The 17082-nt window shown below is 57.9% G+C and overlaps 2 protein-coding genes across 6 annotated transcripts; both read right to left on the reverse strand.

Moving 5' to 3' along the window:
- Positions 1-2174: 2174 nt before the first annotated feature.
- Positions 2175-6706, reverse strand: PYCR1 (pyrroline-5-carboxylate reductase 1). Of its 5 annotated transcripts, none has more exons than XM_077166243.1 (8): positions 6646-6706; positions 6158-6261; positions 5868-5938; positions 4981-5160; positions 4641-4862; positions 4175-4267; positions 3828-3991; positions 2175-2944 (listed from the first exon to the last, which is right to left on the reverse strand). In XM_077166243.1, the coding sequence occupies exons 2-8, from the start codon at positions 6222-6224 to the stop codon at positions 2779-2781; spliced, it is 963 nt and encodes a 320-aa protein (XP_077022358.1). In that variant the 5' UTR covers positions 6225-6261; positions 6646-6706; the 3' UTR covers positions 2175-2778. The 5 variants fall into 5 exon arrangements, with proteins under 5 accessions (XP_077022358.1, XP_077022360.1, XP_077022359.1 ...); XM_077166245.1 differs by lacking the exon at positions 6646-6706 and adding an exon at positions 6549-6608; XM_077166244.1 differs by lacking the exon at positions 6646-6706 and adding an exon at positions 6461-6568.
- A 2069-nt stretch (positions 6707-8775) lies between these two features.
- Positions 8776-10771, reverse strand: MYADML2 (myeloid associated differentiation marker like 2). The gene is made up of 2 exons (XM_077163145.1): positions 9750-10771; positions 8776-9065 (listed from the first exon to the last, which is right to left on the reverse strand). Exon 1 carries the CDS (start codon positions 10769-10771, stop codon positions 9851-9853), a length of 921 nt encoding a protein of 306 aa, XP_077019260.1. The 3' UTR covers positions 8776-9065; positions 9750-9850.
- Between the last annotated feature and the right edge of the window lie 6311 nt (positions 10772-17082).

The following is a 17082-nucleotide window of genomic DNA, read 5'->3' on the forward strand; positions in this document are numbered from 1 at the left end:
TTTGGGGCATCTGAAGGGCTCCTCCTCCTTCTGAGGGAAGGCCTGCTGTCTTGGGTGTGTCCATCTGTCTGTCAGCTGTCCACCAGCAGAGGCTCCAGCCTGGCTCCCTGCACAAGCCCGCCTCTGGACATTGCCTGGCCACTGGGCGCCACCTTCCTGCTGAAACTGCCTTGGACATCTTTCCAGGAGCCGCTGTCCTACAACTCCTCTTCAGGTCGGGCGCACCCTCCAGGGGACAGAATTTGGCACCCTGCTTGCTCCTCCCACTGGGCAGCAGGCCCCAAACTGACCTCCAGGAAGGCTGAGGGTACCTAGTCCAAACCTAGATCCAGGCCCAGGCCTGCTCCTTCTGGCCTCTCTCCTCCAAGGAGGGGGTCCAGAGCGATGGCCCATTCTGGGGTTCCCAGGGTGACTCGTCCTCTCTGTCTGGCCCATTCATTCTAGATCCCGGATCCGACTCGTATGGGGCCTTGGGCCGGGGCTCGGCCTCACTAGGGAAGGTTCTGGCAGAGCGAGACCAGATCAGAGCCAGAATTTAGGACCAGGTTCCCGGCAGGAAACTGAGGCAGAAGCCAGGTCAAAGGGAACCCTCTGGGCCAAGGGCAGTAAGACTTTCTCCAGGCTCTGAGCTGCAGGGTGGAGGGGCCCTAGGACATGGGAAGTGCAGAGCTGGCAGTGGAGGGGGCCGGGAGGGGGCTATTGGGCTGAACTTCACCCAGCTGGATGCTTCCCACCTGCGTGTGAGGATCCGGATACCCAGACTGCAGCTCCCTCCGTGGCCTGCTCTGGATCCTTAGGGCCGAGCTCACACTTGCAGCGGCCTCCCTGGGTGCCAGGTCTCCTGGAAGGAGATTCCGGGCCCTCTGCCTCCTGCCTCAGTCCACTTCCAGGCCCTCTTCCACCCAGCTCAGACCCTCGTCGGGCCCCCACCAGCTCTACTCCGACTCCTCACCTCTAGCCGTTTGCTTAATCGAGAAACACCTCAGGAAGGCTGGGCACCCCGCCTGCTGGTACCTCCTTCGAGGAGGGGCACAAACACCTCCCCAAACAGCAAAATCTGTCTGGATCCCGGCCTCCTACCCGAGGCCCCATGATGTGCTTCTACCGCTTCGGACCCCTGAGTCTTGTCTTCTGGTTTCCCTCCCACCTCCAGGCAATAAGATTTGAGGAGCCTGGTTAGCAAATGGCCATGATCCTGGGTCCTGGGGCCAGGTGTGTGGCCTGTGGGAAGGTGTCTTCTGGGGGCATCTTGTCCCCAGGCGGTGGGTGCCCAGCACCCTGTGCTGTGGGGGCGGGGATGACTTTGGCTGCTTGCTGCCTGGCACTGGGAAACTCAGGGTCCACACCCCTGTCCCTATGCCCACTTCTACCCATGCAGGCTAGGGGCCGGGCTGGGGGCTCCCACCGGGAGGGGGCCTCCAAGCAGAGTCACAGTCACCCCGTAGGCACTTCAGCCCAGCACCAGCTGCCTGCCGCCCATCTTATCTCTCGCCACCAGGTCACAACTCTGGAGGGCAGGGCCCCCCTCACCCCACCTCTGGGGAGCAGCCAGAGCTCTCCCGAGCCATCCTGGCAGGGACAGAGGAACACAGCTGTGCCCTTATTTACTCTGGGGCACCTTTCCTCCACCTCCTGAAGGGCAGGTCCCCTTTGCCCACCCAGGGGCCCTGGGGCCTGGTTCTGAAGCAGCCCCAGGGGAAGGGTGGACACCTCCTCCAATGTAGGGCAGTTCTTACCCCCACAGGATGGGCTCTCCCTCCTCCCACTGCGCCCCCCCCCCAGATGCCCGACCTAGGACCCCTGGGGGGCGACTGTCTCAATCAGGGGAGAAGGCCCCGACCTGCCATCTCCATACTCAGTATAGCGTGTCTGACTGAACATTCCCGGCTCTGGTAAGGGGCCTGCAGACGCCACCCTGGCAACATCTCCCTCTGGGATGCCTTCCTCACCAGGAACAGGTTCAACTGGCGAGAGCAGTGGGGAGCGGGGGGATTGCCAAGCAAGCCCAGCCCCGGACACCGGCATTCAGGCATGCTCCCGACCTCCAGGCCCCTCTGCTCGCAGGAGACCCTCTGCCGTGCCCACCATCCTCTGACATTAAACCCACCAGCAGCGACCCTGCAGCTGAGGGTTCCCCTCGGGCTTGGCCCAAACGGTGAAGTCGAGGACAGGAGGCCGGGACATCGTTTATTTAACCTGTAACATCGTGGGAGGTGGGGAGGAAGGGGCACGGGGGACCCTGGGAACACGAGGGTCCTTTCCCCGAATGTCAGAGGGAAGCCATGGGCACAGCTTGTCGAGACTTGTGTCTCTTGCCCTGGGCTCAGACATTGAGAACTGCCCCACCCCCTCCAAACAGAGAGGGAGAGGGGTTGCCCCAGGGTGCAGCAGGAGGGTGCCAGAGGAGTGAGACTGGGTGGGACTTCATGGAGGGGAAACTTGACCCTTGTACTAACAAGGGGTAGAGCCCCAGCTGGCTGGCACCGTGGGGAGTGCGAGAAGACCCTTCCCCAGCCCGGGTCTCCTGGTTTGGTTTCTGGGTGTAGGGAGGCTGAAGTCAGAAAATCTACCCCTGTTCTGGGTTGGAAAGCACCTGGGGGTCATGGAGGTTTCCAGAGAGAAGGAAGTGACACGTTCCTTCCCTGACTTCAGCCCTGGCTCTGACCTGCCTTTCAGCAGCCTGAGCCGATCAGGACCATAGGCAGCGGCCACTACAAGGACACTGTGGTGTGACCTGGGCTGAGAGAGCCCAGGTGGAGGACAGACAGATGGGTGGCGTCAGTCCTTCTTGCCCAAGGGGCCTAGGCTGCGAGGGAGCAGCTTGGCGTGGCCAGAAGGGGACAGTGAGGTCCCCTCAGAGGAGCCCAGCTTCACTTTGTCCAACACAGTCTTCTTGATGGCAGCTGGAGAGACCTTTTCCTGGTCAGCCATGGACTGCAACTCCCTGTGGGACACACAAGGAGGTTAGGTGCCAGGGTTCCCCCTCCACCAGGGAAGGGGAAGCCAAGCCTACAGCTCCCAGCCTGCCCATCCTGGCAGTGTTGGGCCATCCCTCCTACCTGGGGTCCTCAGGGCAGTTCCCTCTGCAGCTATGCCCCTCCCCTCTCCCCCAGGCCTCCTTCAGGTTGGCTCAGGGTCACCAACTCTACCGGAAGCCCCTTGACCCTGTGATCCCCCGAGCACTCATCTTGGAGCCCCAGCTATAGGATGCATGTCCCCTGCAGTGGACTGGTGCCAGGAGGGCAGGCCAGCAGTGCCCCCTGGAGAAGTCTGTGCAGTTTTGGACTAAGGACAGGCAGCGTGGTGAAGACACCACCTGCCCTTCCTGAGCACCTGAACTTGGGACAGTTCCCGTCTGCTTGGGCTCTGCCCCCAGACAGCTGCAAGGTCCCAGGAGAGATCCAAACTCTCTACGTGCGTCTCCTGCACTCTGATTTTCTCCCAATGCCCACTAAGCTTTCCCCAGGAGGCACACTGATGAGTAGCCTGAGAACAGTTCGTTCCAGCCTCACAAGGGAGTTGCAGCTGGGTCCTGGCGTTTAACCCCCACCCCGAACGGCCTCCCTGGGCTGGAAAGTCCGGGTGAACAGGAAGGGGGGAGCACAGCCAGGCCTGGAGGCAGCGCCGAGCTACACGTGGGGATGTTCCCTCCTGCAAGAGCATGCAAAGTTCCCCAGAAGAGGGCAAGGGGCACCACAGACCCTTCCCCGGGGATTCAGGGTCTTGTGTCTGGCCCAGTGCCAGGCGCCCGCCTCCTTAAAGCTCTGTGGAAGGGAAACCTAAGTAGAAGTGGCATGGCTGGGGCCTGGCCGGGTGCGGGGCCCCACCGCGTGCGGATGCAGGAGGCCTCCACGGCGTTGATGAGCAGGGAGCGGAAGCCGCCACTCTCCAGCACGTGCAGGGCATGGATGGTGGCACCGCCAGGGGAACAGACGTTGTCCTTGAGCTGCCCCGGGTGCTGCTCCGAGTCCAGGAGCATCTTGGCAGCCCCCTACAGCCCGAGACAGGGGCTGAGGTCCGGGAGGTGCCCCCCTCCCCAGGGCCCGGCCCCCAGCCCATCGCTTCCTGTGGGGCTGCCGACCCTGCCCCCCACCTCCCCACCGTGTGCCCCAACCCCAGCCTCGGATCCGGGGAGGGGTGCTTCAGCCCCACCGACGATCCGGGAAACACTGACCAGCAGAGCCTGGGCTCCCAGGCGAACTGCCAGGCGTCGCGGAAGCCCCATCTTCACTCCCCCATCAGCCAGGGCATCCAGGGCGGTGAAGGCCTGCAGGGAGAGGGCGCTCTGAGCCCCAGCAGGGAGGTCAGCCGAGGCTAGCCAAGCACCACCTCCCACAGCCCCGGCCCTCCGAGGGCATAGGAAGCCGCCCTGCCCTCGAGGTCCTGAGAGCTGCCCGTGGTCAGGCCCAGGTCTTGCGTGGGAGGGACGCCATCTCCCCCTCCCCAGCCTTGCATAGGCAGGGCCACAGCTAATCCCCCCCTCCCCGCCTCATGTAGGCGAGGCCATCACCCACCACGCCCCCAGGTGGGAAGGCCCCCCTCCCCGCTTTCCCCGGCGTCGTGTGGGTGGGGCCACTACCCACGCCGACCCCCCCAGGTGGGAGGGGCCACCGCCCGGCCCCGCCCCTGCCCGGCCTCACGTAGGCGGGGCCGCTGCCGCTGAGCCCTGTGACGGCGTCGATCAGGTCCTCCTCCACCTCGGTGCAGAAGCCCACGCTGCCCAGGAGCTGCTCCAGCAGCCGGCCGTCCTCCACCTGCGCGTGCGTGCCGGTGGCATACACCGTGGCCCCCTCCCGCACCACCACCGGGGTGTTGGTCATGCAGCGGATAACTCTGGGGGCCGGCAGGAAGGCAGCCAGCTTCTGGTGGGGAAAACAGCTGCGTTCCCATTCGCGGCTGGGAGCCATCTCCCGGCTCTCCCCGGAGCGTCCCCACGCGCCCCTCTGCCGCCACGGCCCTGGGCCCGCGCGCAGCTCCCACCTTCTCGATGGAGCTGATGGTGACGCCGGCGGCGCAGGACACCACCATGTGCCTGGCCTCGATGTCGGGCCCCACCTCGTCCAGGATGAAGGGGATGATGTGGGGCTTTACCGCCAGGAATAGCACGTCGCTGTGCTGCACCGTCTCCTTATTATGGGGCGTCAGGCTCACCCCCATCTTCTGCGGGGCACCAAAGTTGAGCTCAGCCTATGCCTGTGGCTGCTGGCCCCACCCGGCCCCACACCCTGCAGCCGGGCCCCACTGAAGTTGCTGGGAGTGTGGGTAAGGGTGGAGTGGGGGGCTCATGGGGGCCCTGCCCACCCAAGATGGAGGAAGCTCAGGGCTCTGGACTGGGTCTCTTGCAGAGAGTAGGGGCCCTCCGTCTCACCACCCAAGTCCCACCCCTCCTCCAGCTGCAGCCCCCAGACACCCCCTCTTCAGGTCTTAAGCTCAAAACCTGCCTGGACCCTTGGATCTGGAACCCAGCTTGGCGTGGTACCCATGACCTGTGTCCAGGTGTGTCTGGTTCAGCATCTAGGCTCTGGCCCCAGGGGCCTCTGGGTGGTGACCCCAGCTCAATCTCTAACCACCCAGGGCCCCAGCTTCTGTCCCCATCAGCAGCAAGTCCAACAAGTCACCCACACCCAAAAGCATCGTAAGGGGGTCCACTGGGCAGGGCCAAGAGGCAGGGTCCCTGGCAGGGAGAGAGCAGGCCACTCTGCAGGTGCCCCAGCCCAGGGCCACTCCTCTCACTGGGTAGGGTGCTGCCGCCCTAGCCCCTGGGGCTCCATCTTGGCCATTCGGGGTGTGGGCTGAGCAGGAACCCGAGGTGCACTGATGGCCCCTGCAGACACCTGGCCTCCCGCCTCCCCTCACTCCACACCTACCCTGAGGCCAGAAACCGTGGCCAAATCCATGTCAGGGGAGCTGGCCATTATCTTATGGGCAGCTAGGACGCCTGCGAGGGACAGAGGACCACCTTAGAGCCAGCCTGGGCCTCCCCCCATAACATTCCCTGAGAAGAAGGTAAGGAGCCCCACACCCAAGCCAACACAGGACCCCTGCCCAGCCGGCTTGCACATCCCAAAGCTGCCATTTTCCACCGGATTCAAACAAGGGGAAGCCATGCAGACCCCTACCTGTACCCCCAGCCCCACTGCAGGTCACTGGGTCCTACCTGCAGAGGTGAAGCCCTTGGCCAGGGCAAAGGCCAACTGGCCAGCCCCGATGAAGCCCACGCTCATGGTGTGGAGCCCCCTGCCCTCTCGGTGGCCCGGGAGTCTGCAGGGAACCAGTGGGCGGAGAGGAGGCGGGAAGTTGTTAGGGGGGGCAGGGCTCCCTGGCCACACACACACACACACACACCCGCAGCCGGGGTGTGCACCCCTATCCCAGCTGGTCTAACTTGCTGCTTTGCTCCCTGACAGCCCCAGGCCCGATATCTGCTCCAACCTCCCCTTCCAGGGCGGGGACCCCCCACCTGCCCCCGAGGACTCGGAACAGAGGGGATGTGGGTCGGGGAGCGCGCGTCTCTGGCTGGGAGCGGCCGGGCGGGGGCTGGGAAGGACCTGGCGCCCGGAAGCCCCCACGCCCGAGCCCCCTCTCGCGCATCTCCCGTGGCGGGGACCCTCGGCGGCCGTCCCGCCACCACCCCGCCCCGGTTACCCGGTTCCCGGCCGCGTAGATGCCCGCCCGCAGCGCCCGCCACGCGGCACCAGCGCCCCGCAGGCCCCGCCCCGCCCGCCGCGGCCAATCGCGAGGCGCAGCCGGCGCCCAGGGGCGGTTGCATCATCCAGTGGCCCCGGCCCACGCCCCCGCGGCCGGGCTGGCGCCGGCGAGTCCCACCATCCCGGAGGCCCGGGGGGCCTGAGGGTGCTGAGAGACGTTGCCCGGGGCCCGGCCTGCGAGGACCTTAGGGGACCACCCCGGGCGGGGTTTCCCCACGCGGGGCGGGGGCGTCCCATATGACAATGTCCCCACCGCGCGGACACGCAGACGTCGGGCCAGCGCGCGCTGGGACCAGCACCTTTTACAAATCCTGCCGTTCTCTTCGGAGATTCACGGCTACTCAGCATTGCATCTGGGAGGCGTCCGAGGCACTAACTTGCCGAATGTAAACATTTAACACATTACTATTAGAATGTGGTTTTTTAATGTACAAAGTAAAACACTGGAGCTGGCCCAGGCCAGGTAGGACCTCTGGAAGGCGCTGCGGAGATGTTCAGAATCTCTCAGTTCCAGGAGCAGGGGAAGGTGAATCTGACCCTGCTAAGCTCTGAACCCCAGGATGCATCTCTGGGATTTCTGCCTAAGTCTGTTCCGGAGCCCAGGCGCCCCCTTTGAAAGCCTCCTGGCCATGCAGTGACACTATTTTGAGCCCCCTGTCACCAGCACGCAGTTCACAGGTAAATAGGGGGTGCATCCTGAAGTTCCCCTACCCCCACGGTGGGAACTCCCTGCCTCTTCTCTCTCTCTCTCTCTCTCTCTCTCTCTCTCTCTCTCTCTCTCTCTCTCTCTCTCTCTCACACACACACACACACACACACACACACACAGGCACACCTGCCAGCCTGCGTTTGGGTTGAGGGCCAGTTTGGAACAAAGAAAGAAAGGATGTCTTAACAGCCTGCGCAACAAGGGAAAGCTGCAGCTACTCTATTTTTCTGTTCTGTGTCTTCAAAGACAAAGAAGCTGTTCTAAAACTGAATTTCAGAATGACTCGCTGTTTCTGCCTTACCACTGAGGCTGTGAACTCCCATTTCCTAGCCTCCCGGTTCATTCCCTCTTGTACAATAACCCACCACCATCACCCCCCACACCTATATAGCAGTCAGGGGAGGGAGGCGTGGTTTCCAACAACCGTGCCCATTAAAGCATGGAATCTTCAAGGGGCTCTAGAAGGGCCCCCACCCCCGTTCCCCATTGTGCACCCCAGAGGAGTAGCCCAGATTCAAACTGGCAAACACAAAGCATGAGCTCCTCTGCATTTTGCCTGATGGCGCAAATAACTGGATAAAAAAAAATTACCTTTTTCAGTTGCTTTAAAAATTACCTTTTACACTTGATAAAAACAAATAAAACCAAACCCATGCAGAAGGCACATTCCTCTGGTCCAGGGATTAAACTCGGCAAAAATGAGCCCAGGCGGGCCTCCCAGGGGCTCTTTGCACATTGATGTTGTGTCCTGGACCTCCTCCTCTCTCTGTCTCCCCCTCAGGACCTTTGAAATACAGGTCTGGTGGAAGGCTGGACCGGGAGGAAGCTGGGGAGCTGCCCATGGAAAGTTTCCGAAGTTCCACCAGAAAAGGAAAAAGAAAGAAAACCAGGATCCCCCAGGGCCCGTGTCCAGGCCTCTGCCATGTGCTGGAAGGGTGCGGCCCATGTGCTCCCTGCCCCTGTCCCCTCACGGTCAGCAGAGGCCTCAGGCTGCCTGCATCCTCAGGGACAGCAGCTCGGGTGTACCTGCCGCTGACCCAGGCATGCACCCACCACCCTCACAGGGCCCGGCTCGGAGTCCTGAGCTGAAAGCTGCTGCCCCAACCCAAGGCCCCTGGAGAGCCCTAAGGGCTGTGCTGGGAGGGAAGAGAACCGGGTGGTACCAACCCCCCTTCCTTCCTGGGTCCCTCAGTGCCTCGCTGGTCTTACCTCCTACCCCAGAGCCCAGGGGACCCCCAGGGTAACTTCTTCCCTCAACCAGGGCCCTGGTCTAGAATTTTCTCCCCAGAGCATGGCACCCAGGAGGTGCCAATGGCCACAGCCCCTCCAAGGACGGATGATGACTCTGCCAGAACAAGGTGCAAATCAGCATGGCATTTATTTCCTGCTTGAGGCCCCCCCCCGGGCGGGGGGCCCTGGGCTCTGGGCTGCAGGGTGGTCTGCTGCCCGCTCCGGGGTGCTCCAGTCTGGGCTCTTTGTGCGTGAGAAGCTGGCCCAAGCGTGGGGGGCAATGGCAGGAGTGGCGCAGCTGCTGGAAACTGGCTGCTTGGCTGGTTGGCATGGCAGAAGCTGCGGGCCAGGCAAATAGGGCGGCCTGGGACCCCAGCTCTTCCTTCTGCTTGACCCTGCTGTGCATCCCGGAGGCCACCCTGTGGGGGGAGGCACAGAAAGCCGGCGCTGTCCCATCCTGTGTGTGTTTCCTCTCTGGGCTCCCGGAGCTGCCATTTCAAGCCAAGGGAAGGTGACAGTCCCCCAAGTCCTCCTTGCCAAAGCGCCCTCTTGGCTTCTTTCTGTCCCCCTGCCCTACACCATGCCCCATCCCACCCCCCGTCTGGGACTTGTTCCTTTGTTCTGTGGTGTGCATCTTGCTCAGCGTGAGTGTGGTCCCCAGATGACAGATACCTGGGGCCACCCCCAAATCCCTCTGGCCTCCTTGTCCCCAGCTGCAAAACAGGTGAGAACAGTACCTGCTTCCAAAGTTCCCATGCATCAAAGCCACCAGCACTGAGCTCAGGTGGGCCAGGAAGTGGAGGGGGAGGAGGAGGAAAGAAGAGAGAGAAAAAAGGAGGAAAAGGAAAGGAGAGAAAAAGAAAAGGAGGAGAAAAGGAGAAACAGTGGATGGGAGGAGGGATGGAGAGGGTGGGAGAGAGAGAGGGAGGGAGGGAGAAGGAAAGGGAGAGCAGTGGGAATGGGGTGGGGGTGGGGTGAAGGGGCCTATCTCCCCCTCTGGGCTTCTGCCCCTCTGCCCCACCTCTGTCACAAGGCAGAAGTCCGCCCTCCACCCCACCCCACCCCACACCCCACACCGTGTCGGCCCAGAGCCCCGATCTGACCTCTGGTCCTTCTTGTGCCCCCAGAGCCTGGGGACGGGGTGGAGGGGTGGGGTGGTTGGGCAGCCCACCCACCCCTCCCCGCCCAAGGGCAGGCCCGGGCTCTACGCAGGCACGAAGCGCAGCGTCTGAGCGCAGGCCAGGTCGGCCACGTAGAGCAGCAGGTTGGCGTAGGTGAAGATGGTCACCACCAGCTGGCTGTCCCAGGCGCAGCTGCCCCGCGGGCAGTCCGGGGGCCGCAGGGGCTCGCCGTACTTGGGGTCGAAGCAGAAGACGGGCCAGACAACGGCGGCGCTGAGGTACAGGAGCGCGGCCAGGAGCGTGTAGAGGACCACCAGGCGGTCGAAGGGACAGCCCAGACCCCCCGTGTGGCCCAGCACGCTCAGGACCACCACAAGCAGCGTGACCAGGAAGCACAGGCTGTAGACGGCTACGCACCACTGGGTGGCCACGTAACGCCCGTAGCGGCTGTCGTGGGCCAGTGCCCCGAAGATGATGCACCCCACAAAGGCCTGCACCACCTTGAGGAGCCCCGGCACCGTGGCCATGTAGCTGGCCAGCTGGCCAGGCCGGGCCCGGGTCAGGGCCACCTCGACGGCGTAGGCCACGAAGAGGAGGCTGGCGAAGACGCTGGCAGCCAGGCGGAAGTCCCGGGCGGCACAGCCGTCGGGCGGAGGTGGGCAGGCCAGGCCGGCGAAGTGGAGCGGGTAGAGGACCGCGGCGGTGGCGCACAGCAGCGCGGCCAGCATGGCGAAGGTGGCCGTGAAGTTGCCCCAGGAGAGGGGCAGGCAGCCGTGCAGCCGCGTGAGCTCGCAGGCCACCACCAGCCCCGAGACGGCCGCACAGCAGGCCCAGGCGGCCATGCAGAAGGTGCCCTGCGTGCCCGCGAAGCCACCGCGGTGGGCCACCAGGCTAACGGTGGTGACGCCGAAGGCCAGCTGCAGCAGGCGGGCGGCGCCCACGGCCGAGGTCACGGCCCCCAGGTGCAGGTACGCGCCCCCGGGGGGCCCCGGGAGGCTGCCCATGCGGCCCGCCTGGCCCCGCCCGGACGCGCAGCGGGCGCCTCTCGGCCGGCTCCGGCGCTATAAATAGGCGGCTGCTAGGGGAGCCCCGGAATAGCGCAGGCCACGCGCCTGTCCCCTCCCGGAGGGACAGCTGACCGCCCGGCGTCCCGCGGAGCACCTGCCGCGGCCGCCAGCTCATTGGCTGCCGGCACGGAGGCCGCCTCCCTCGGCAGCGCATCTGTCCTGCGCGGGGAGCCGGCGGCCGGCGCCCGGAGCACCAGCAGCCTCCAGGCCGGCAGAGCCAGCAGAGCCGGGCTGGAGCACTCGGGGTGCAGAGCTGGCCGGGCAGCCCTGTGGGGCTGGTTCAGGGCTCTGAGGGCTCTGGGACTCTGATGTCATTGTCCCCGCCCCTCATTTTCTCATTTTCTCCCCAGTCTATAGGACCTCAACTTGACTCCTGGGGACCGTGGCTTGAGTTCTAGGTATTATTTGGAGCAGGTGTTCTCTACTGGTCATTCCTAGGGGTGAAGACACCTAAAAAAAACAACTTACCCTGTTTTTTAGCATAAAACTTTTTTTTTGGCCCCACTGTCATACCTTGTATTTGATCTGAATTGGTAAGTGTGGAGTGCTCACCCACCCAGAAACCCCCCCCCCCCCCCAGGAACTCATGGTTAACATTTTTGTGTTTATTTTTCCAGTCTTCTAAAGATATATATAAGTTTTATTTTACTAAAATAAGATCACAGAGTATATACTGTTTGAAACCTACTTTTTTATTTTGAAAACCTATCTTGGCCTCTTTCTGTGTGTCTAAATACTTTTTTACAATGTCATTTTTAATGGCTGCATTTCAGTTGCAATAGGATTGGACTGTGGTTGTATGTTAAGTATGTTAACCTTATATTTGCTTTATAGATCAAAATGTTTTCTCAGTTGGTCTTTTGCCTTTAAAAATTTTTTAAATTGTATAATGTAACATATGTACAAAGCAAAGAAAGTAAAAAGCAATAATTTTCAAAGTGCACTTCAGCAAGTAGTAACAGACCAGATCTCAGAGTCTGTCATGGACCACCATTCCACCATCTCAGATTTTTCCTTCCAGCTGCTCCAGAAAACTGGAGGGAATATTAATACGGTGATTCCGCAGCCATACTTACCTGCCAAATTCTATTCTCTCTGTTTTACCCCCCCCCCCCCATTCTCCTTTGATCCTTCTCCCTATCTTTAGGGTTCTTTGGGCAATGCCTGTTCTGACTTTGTCGTGTTGAGAAGGGGTGTCCACACTAAAGGGTAGGGGGATGAAATTAATTGATGCTTTTGGAGAGGCTGGTCCCTCTGGGTTTCCGGATTTATCTGGCCTAGGAACCCTCCGGGAATTATAGGTCCAGGAAGGCAGGCCTAGTGCATGAAACCTTTATAGCGTCTCATTTTGAGCCCTAGGTGTTCTTAAGAGTCAGCAGGAGTGATATGGGTTGGGGTTTAACAAACCATGGCACTTATTGCTGTCTAACTGAAGCTTACATAAGAGTAGCCTCTAGAAGAGCCTCTTGACTCCGATTGATTTTTCTTAGCTACTGATGCCTTATAGGAAGAATAAAACCTTAATGTATATTAAATGCTTCTCAAAATGGAAAGAAATATTTCCTGATTATAAAAGTCCTATGTGCTCAGGCCCAGTCAATATAGGAAAAGATAAAGAAAAATCACCTGTAATGCCACAGCTCAGATTCTACCACGATTAGCATCCTTGAAGATATTTTCCCCAATTTTTTATTTAGAAAAATTTTCAAATCTAATATGACATTAAAATAAGACATTCCCATGTGTTTCCAGGTCTTTAGTCCTTTGAGGTACCGCCTAGACTCCCAGGAGGGGAAGGAGGGAGGACAGAGGAAGGAGGATGGGGCAGGGGAGGGAGGGCAGGAACTGAGGTGGGGGAGAGGGGAGGGCAGAAGAGGGAAGGCAGGGGGAGGGGAGGGGAGGGAGGGCAGGCAGGGGCGGGTGATGCGTTTCGAGATAAGTCCTTCACGGCCTCCTCCGGTTCTCCTATTCACCTGCAGGAGCCTGGGCACTTGGAATTCCGAGGCCTTGGGTTTGGGCGGTGGAAGGAAGCTGCTTCTGGCCCCTTCCATCTTGGGACACCCCCCCAGAGGAGCTGAAAGAAGATCTTCTTCCTTGGGGCAAGTGGTTTACTTTACCTGAACACCGAGATTACCTGAACTTCCATTGCAGTGGAGGTTCAAAGCCAAAGAGGCAAACAAATGCTGATGCTAGCCATGTTCCTAAGGCAGAACGTTACCAAGTCCACAGGCTGGTGGTGTCCTTGGCCTCCGCTTCTGTCCCCCTCCCCCCAGTCAAAGGCAGACCGCACTGTAGCATCTGAAGCATATCCATGAGCCTTACACCTGGGCAGGTGCAGGCGTCTCCCAGGGATCCTCTGACAGGTGTGGGCAGTGATGGAAGGGCAGACCCCACCTCTTGGTGGTCATCTCCATGCAGACACCTGTTCCCTCCCTTAAAATCAGAGACCGCCAATATTGCAGGGTGTTGAAAATAGATGGGGATTCATATTTAACTTATGTGTGAGACTAAAGCAAAAAATGTTTATTTGGTACAAAATTTTTATTTTGACTAGTGCATTTCCCAATATAACTAATGTGGACAGTTTAATTGAACATCATAAGTACACGGAACCTTGAGTAGGGCATGAGAGTTTGTAGGTTTGTCCAGAGTGATGCCTCCATAAATCCCAGAAGGATTTGAACAGTGAATAAAAAGTATTTGCAAAGTCCCCTTGGGGGAATAGTGAGAAAGGGAGAAAATTCAGCCTCCCCACTTGGAGAATTCTTGATATTCTCACAAGCAGTGGGGACAACAAAATCAATAGGCCGAGCCCTCAATCTTGGGGTTTGTTCCTATGAAACTTATCCCCGCAAAGGATAGGCTAAGCCTACTTCAAATTAGGCCTAAGAGTCACCCCCAAGAGAACCTCTTGTTGCTCAGATGTGGCCTCTTTCTCTCAGCCAACACGGCAGGTGAACTCACTGCCCTCCCCCTCTCCACAAGGGACATGACTCCCAGGGGTGTGGACCTTCCTGACAATGTGGGACAGAAATCCTAGAATGAGCTGAGCCTCAGCATCAAGGGATTGAGAAAACCTTCTCGACCAAAAGGTAGAGGAGAGCAATGAGACAAAATAAAGTGTCAATGACTGAGAGATTCCAGAATCCAGAGGTTATCCTGGAGGTTATTTTTATGCATTATATAGACATCACATTTTTAGTTAAGGTGTAATGGAGAGGCTGGAGGGAAGTGCCTGAAAATGTAGAGCTGTGTTCCAGTAGCTGTGTTTCTTGAAGGTGATTGTATAATGATATAGCTTTCACAATATGACTGTGTGATTGTGAAAACCTTGTGTCTGATGCTCCTTTTATCTATGATATGGACAGATGAGTAAAACATATGGATTAGAAATAAATAAATAATAGGGGGAACAAATGTTAAAATAAATTTAGTAGATTGAAATGCTACTGTGCTGGTTTGAAATAACACATGTACCCTAGAAAAGCCATGTTTTAATCCTAATTCCATTTTGTAAAGGCAGCCATTTCTTCTAATCCCTATTCAGCATTGTATGTTTGAAACTGTAATTAGATCATCTCCCTGGAGATGTGTTTTAATCAATGGCGGTTGTTAAACTAGATTAGGTAGAGGCGTGTCTCCACCCATTTGGGTGGGTCTTGATTAGTTTCTGAAGTCCTATAAAAGAGGAAACATTTTGGAGAATGAGGAGATTCTGAGAGAGCAGAACAACACAACCATGAGAACCACTAGCCAGTGACCTTTGGAAATAAAGAAGGAAAATGCCTCCTGGGGAGCTTCATGAAACAGGAAGCTAGGAGAGGGAGCTAGCAGATGCCACTGTGTTCGCCCTATGCCCTTCCAGATGAGAGAGAAACTGTGACCGTGTTTACCATGTGCCTTTTCACTTGAGAGAGAAATCCTGAACTTCATCGGCCTTCTTGAACCAAGGTATCTTTTGCTGGATGCCTTAGATTGGACATTTCTATAGACTTGTTTCAATTGGGACATTTTCTTGGCCTTAGAACTGTAAACTAGCAACTTATTAAATTCCCCTTTTCAAAAGCCATTCTGTTTCTGGTATATTGCATTCCAGCAGCTAGCAAACTAGAACACAGCTAGTGATCAAGGAAAGGGAGTGGTAAGGGGTTGTACCGGTCTGAATCTGTGGTGGACCCCAGAAAAGTCATACCCTTTGATCCTCATTCAATATTGCTGGGTGGGAGCATTTTGATTGTTTCCATGAAGATGTGATCCACCCAGTTGTGGGTGGTAACTTCTGATTAGATGATTTCCATGGAGGTGTGTCTCCACCCACTGAAGGTGGAGTTGCTTACTGGAATCCTTTAAAAGAGGAAACATTTGGGAGCGAGTCCCTTTTTCGGTAGAGCCACGTGAAAGCCAGCAGACGCCGCCATGTTCACCATGGGCCCTTCCAGCTGAGAGAGAAACATTGAACGTCGTTGGCCTTCTTGAACCAAGGTATCTTTCCCCAGATGCCTTAAATTGGACATGTCTATAAAGTTGTTTTAATTGGGACATTTTCTCGGCCTTAGAACTGTAAACTAGCAACTTATTAAATTCCCCTTTCAAAAGCCATTCCGTTTCTGGTATATTGCATTCTGGCAGCTAGCAAACTAGAACAGGGGGACAGAAAAAAATAGGGGAAACAAAGGCTAAAATATATTGGGTAGATGGAAATACTAGTAGTCATTGAGAAGGAGGGGTAAGGGGTATGATTTGTATGAATTTTTTTCTTTTTTCTTTTTCTGAATTGATGCAGATGTTCTAAGAAATGATCATGGTGATGCATCTACAACTATGTGATGATGCTATGAGTTACTGATCATATACCAAGAATGGAACGATCGATCACATGGTAAGATTGTTCGTGTTTGTATGCTATGTTTAAAATAAATAAATAAATAATTCAAAGACCACATAGACCCTATCCAGACTCCACCTGAAGGCACAATAACACCTGAAAATCAGATTGAAAAACAGATCAACAGGTGCTGGAGGGCCATGGCTGAACATGGAGGAGACGAGGCGAGGGAAGACCATCCTGGCTGGTCGCTACCCTGGGGTTGACCTGCGAATGCTGGGTTTGGGGTAAAGGTGACAGAGTGACCCGGGCACACCTGTGGCCGGCCAGGTGAGGGTGGGGTTGGGCAGCCCGGGGGGAGACTCCGCTTCTGGGGCCCCCGGGCCAGGGTCTCCTTCCCGTCCTTCTCCAGGTAGGGGAGGGGCCCCCCGGGGAGCTGCTACTCCTGATCCCCTTGCAGGTCTGCCGTTCCCGAGTCCCCCACCTGACCCCTGGCTCCCTCCAGCCGCCCCATTCCTAACCCAGCACCCCTGGGGCGGGCGGGCCAGGCCACCCCCATTTTCAAGTGCGGGTGAGAACAGGAAGCCTCTGAGGTGTGGTAGGAACCCGCAGGGACCCTCCTTGCCTTGGGTCTTGCCTGCTTTCCCCCTTTCCCACATCAGCGTCAGCGTCTCCTTTGAAAAAGGGGCCTTGGGAGCCTGAGAATCCCACAGAAAGCAGAGGCCCTCTGACCTGGCCCGGGCTCTGCCACCCCGTGCCCACGGGGTCTTGCCCACCTCTGCAGCCCCCTGGGCCATGGGACCCCCACCCCGCAGCCGGTAGTTGAACCCGCTCACCAGGCCCCACAGGACCGCTACACTGGACACGGAGCATGTTCTGGATCCCAGAGGACAAGCTCCCCCGCAGGCCCTGCTGCCCGCTGCCCCGGCCAGGACTGACCTGGCACAGCCGGTGAGGGAACGGTCAGCCCTAAGGGACACGCAGCAGTCCCCCAGCCTCAGCACACCCTTTCCTCTCGTGCACATGGAACATTTTCTGGGCCAGACCGCAGATCAAATATAAATAAACTGAACTGTTAAATCACAAGGGAAATTGTGAAATATCTTGAGATCAAAGAAAATGAAGACACAACATACCAAAATTTAAGGAGTGCAGACAAGGCGGTGCCGAGAGGAAAACTTCTAGCTTTAAATGCTCACAGGAGAAAAGAAAAGTGTCAACTGCCTAACTTCCCACGTCGAGATCTAGGACAGGACCAAATCCGCCCAAAGCAGCAGCGTGAAGGACAGAGTAAAGATCAGAGCAGAGAGAAATGGCACCGAGAACAGAAAAACAATAGAGTGAATCAACAGAACCAAAAGATCAATAAAATCAACAAACCTTTAGCCAGATGGGCAGAGAAAAAAGGAAGAAGAGGACACAA

Source organism: Tamandua tetradactyla, chromosome 6 (assembly GCF_023851605.1).
Source record: "Tamandua tetradactyla isolate mTamTet1 chromosome 6, mTamTet1.pri, whole genome shotgun sequence".
NCBI classification, from domain to species: Eukaryota; Metazoa; Chordata; class Mammalia; order Pilosa; family Myrmecophagidae; genus Tamandua; species Tamandua tetradactyla.

Coding starts and splice junctions, on each gene's coding strand:
- PYCR1 (XM_077166243.1), bottom strand. CDS start 6,224: ATGAGCGTGGGCTTCATCGGGGCTGGCCAGTTGGCCTTTGCCCTGGCC. Junction 5,939..6,157: donor CAAGGGCTTCACCTCTGCAG/GTAGGACCCAGT, acceptor TGTCCCTCGCAG/GCGTCCTAGCTGCCCATAAG. Junction 4,268..4,640: donor GCGGCAGCGGCCCCGCCTAC/GTGAGGCCGGGC, acceptor CTCTCCCTGCAG/GCCTTCACCGCCCTGGATGC.
- MYADML2 (XM_077163145.1), bottom strand. CDS start 10,771: ATGGGCAGCCTCCCGGGGCCCCCCGGGGGCGCGTACCTGCACCTGGGG.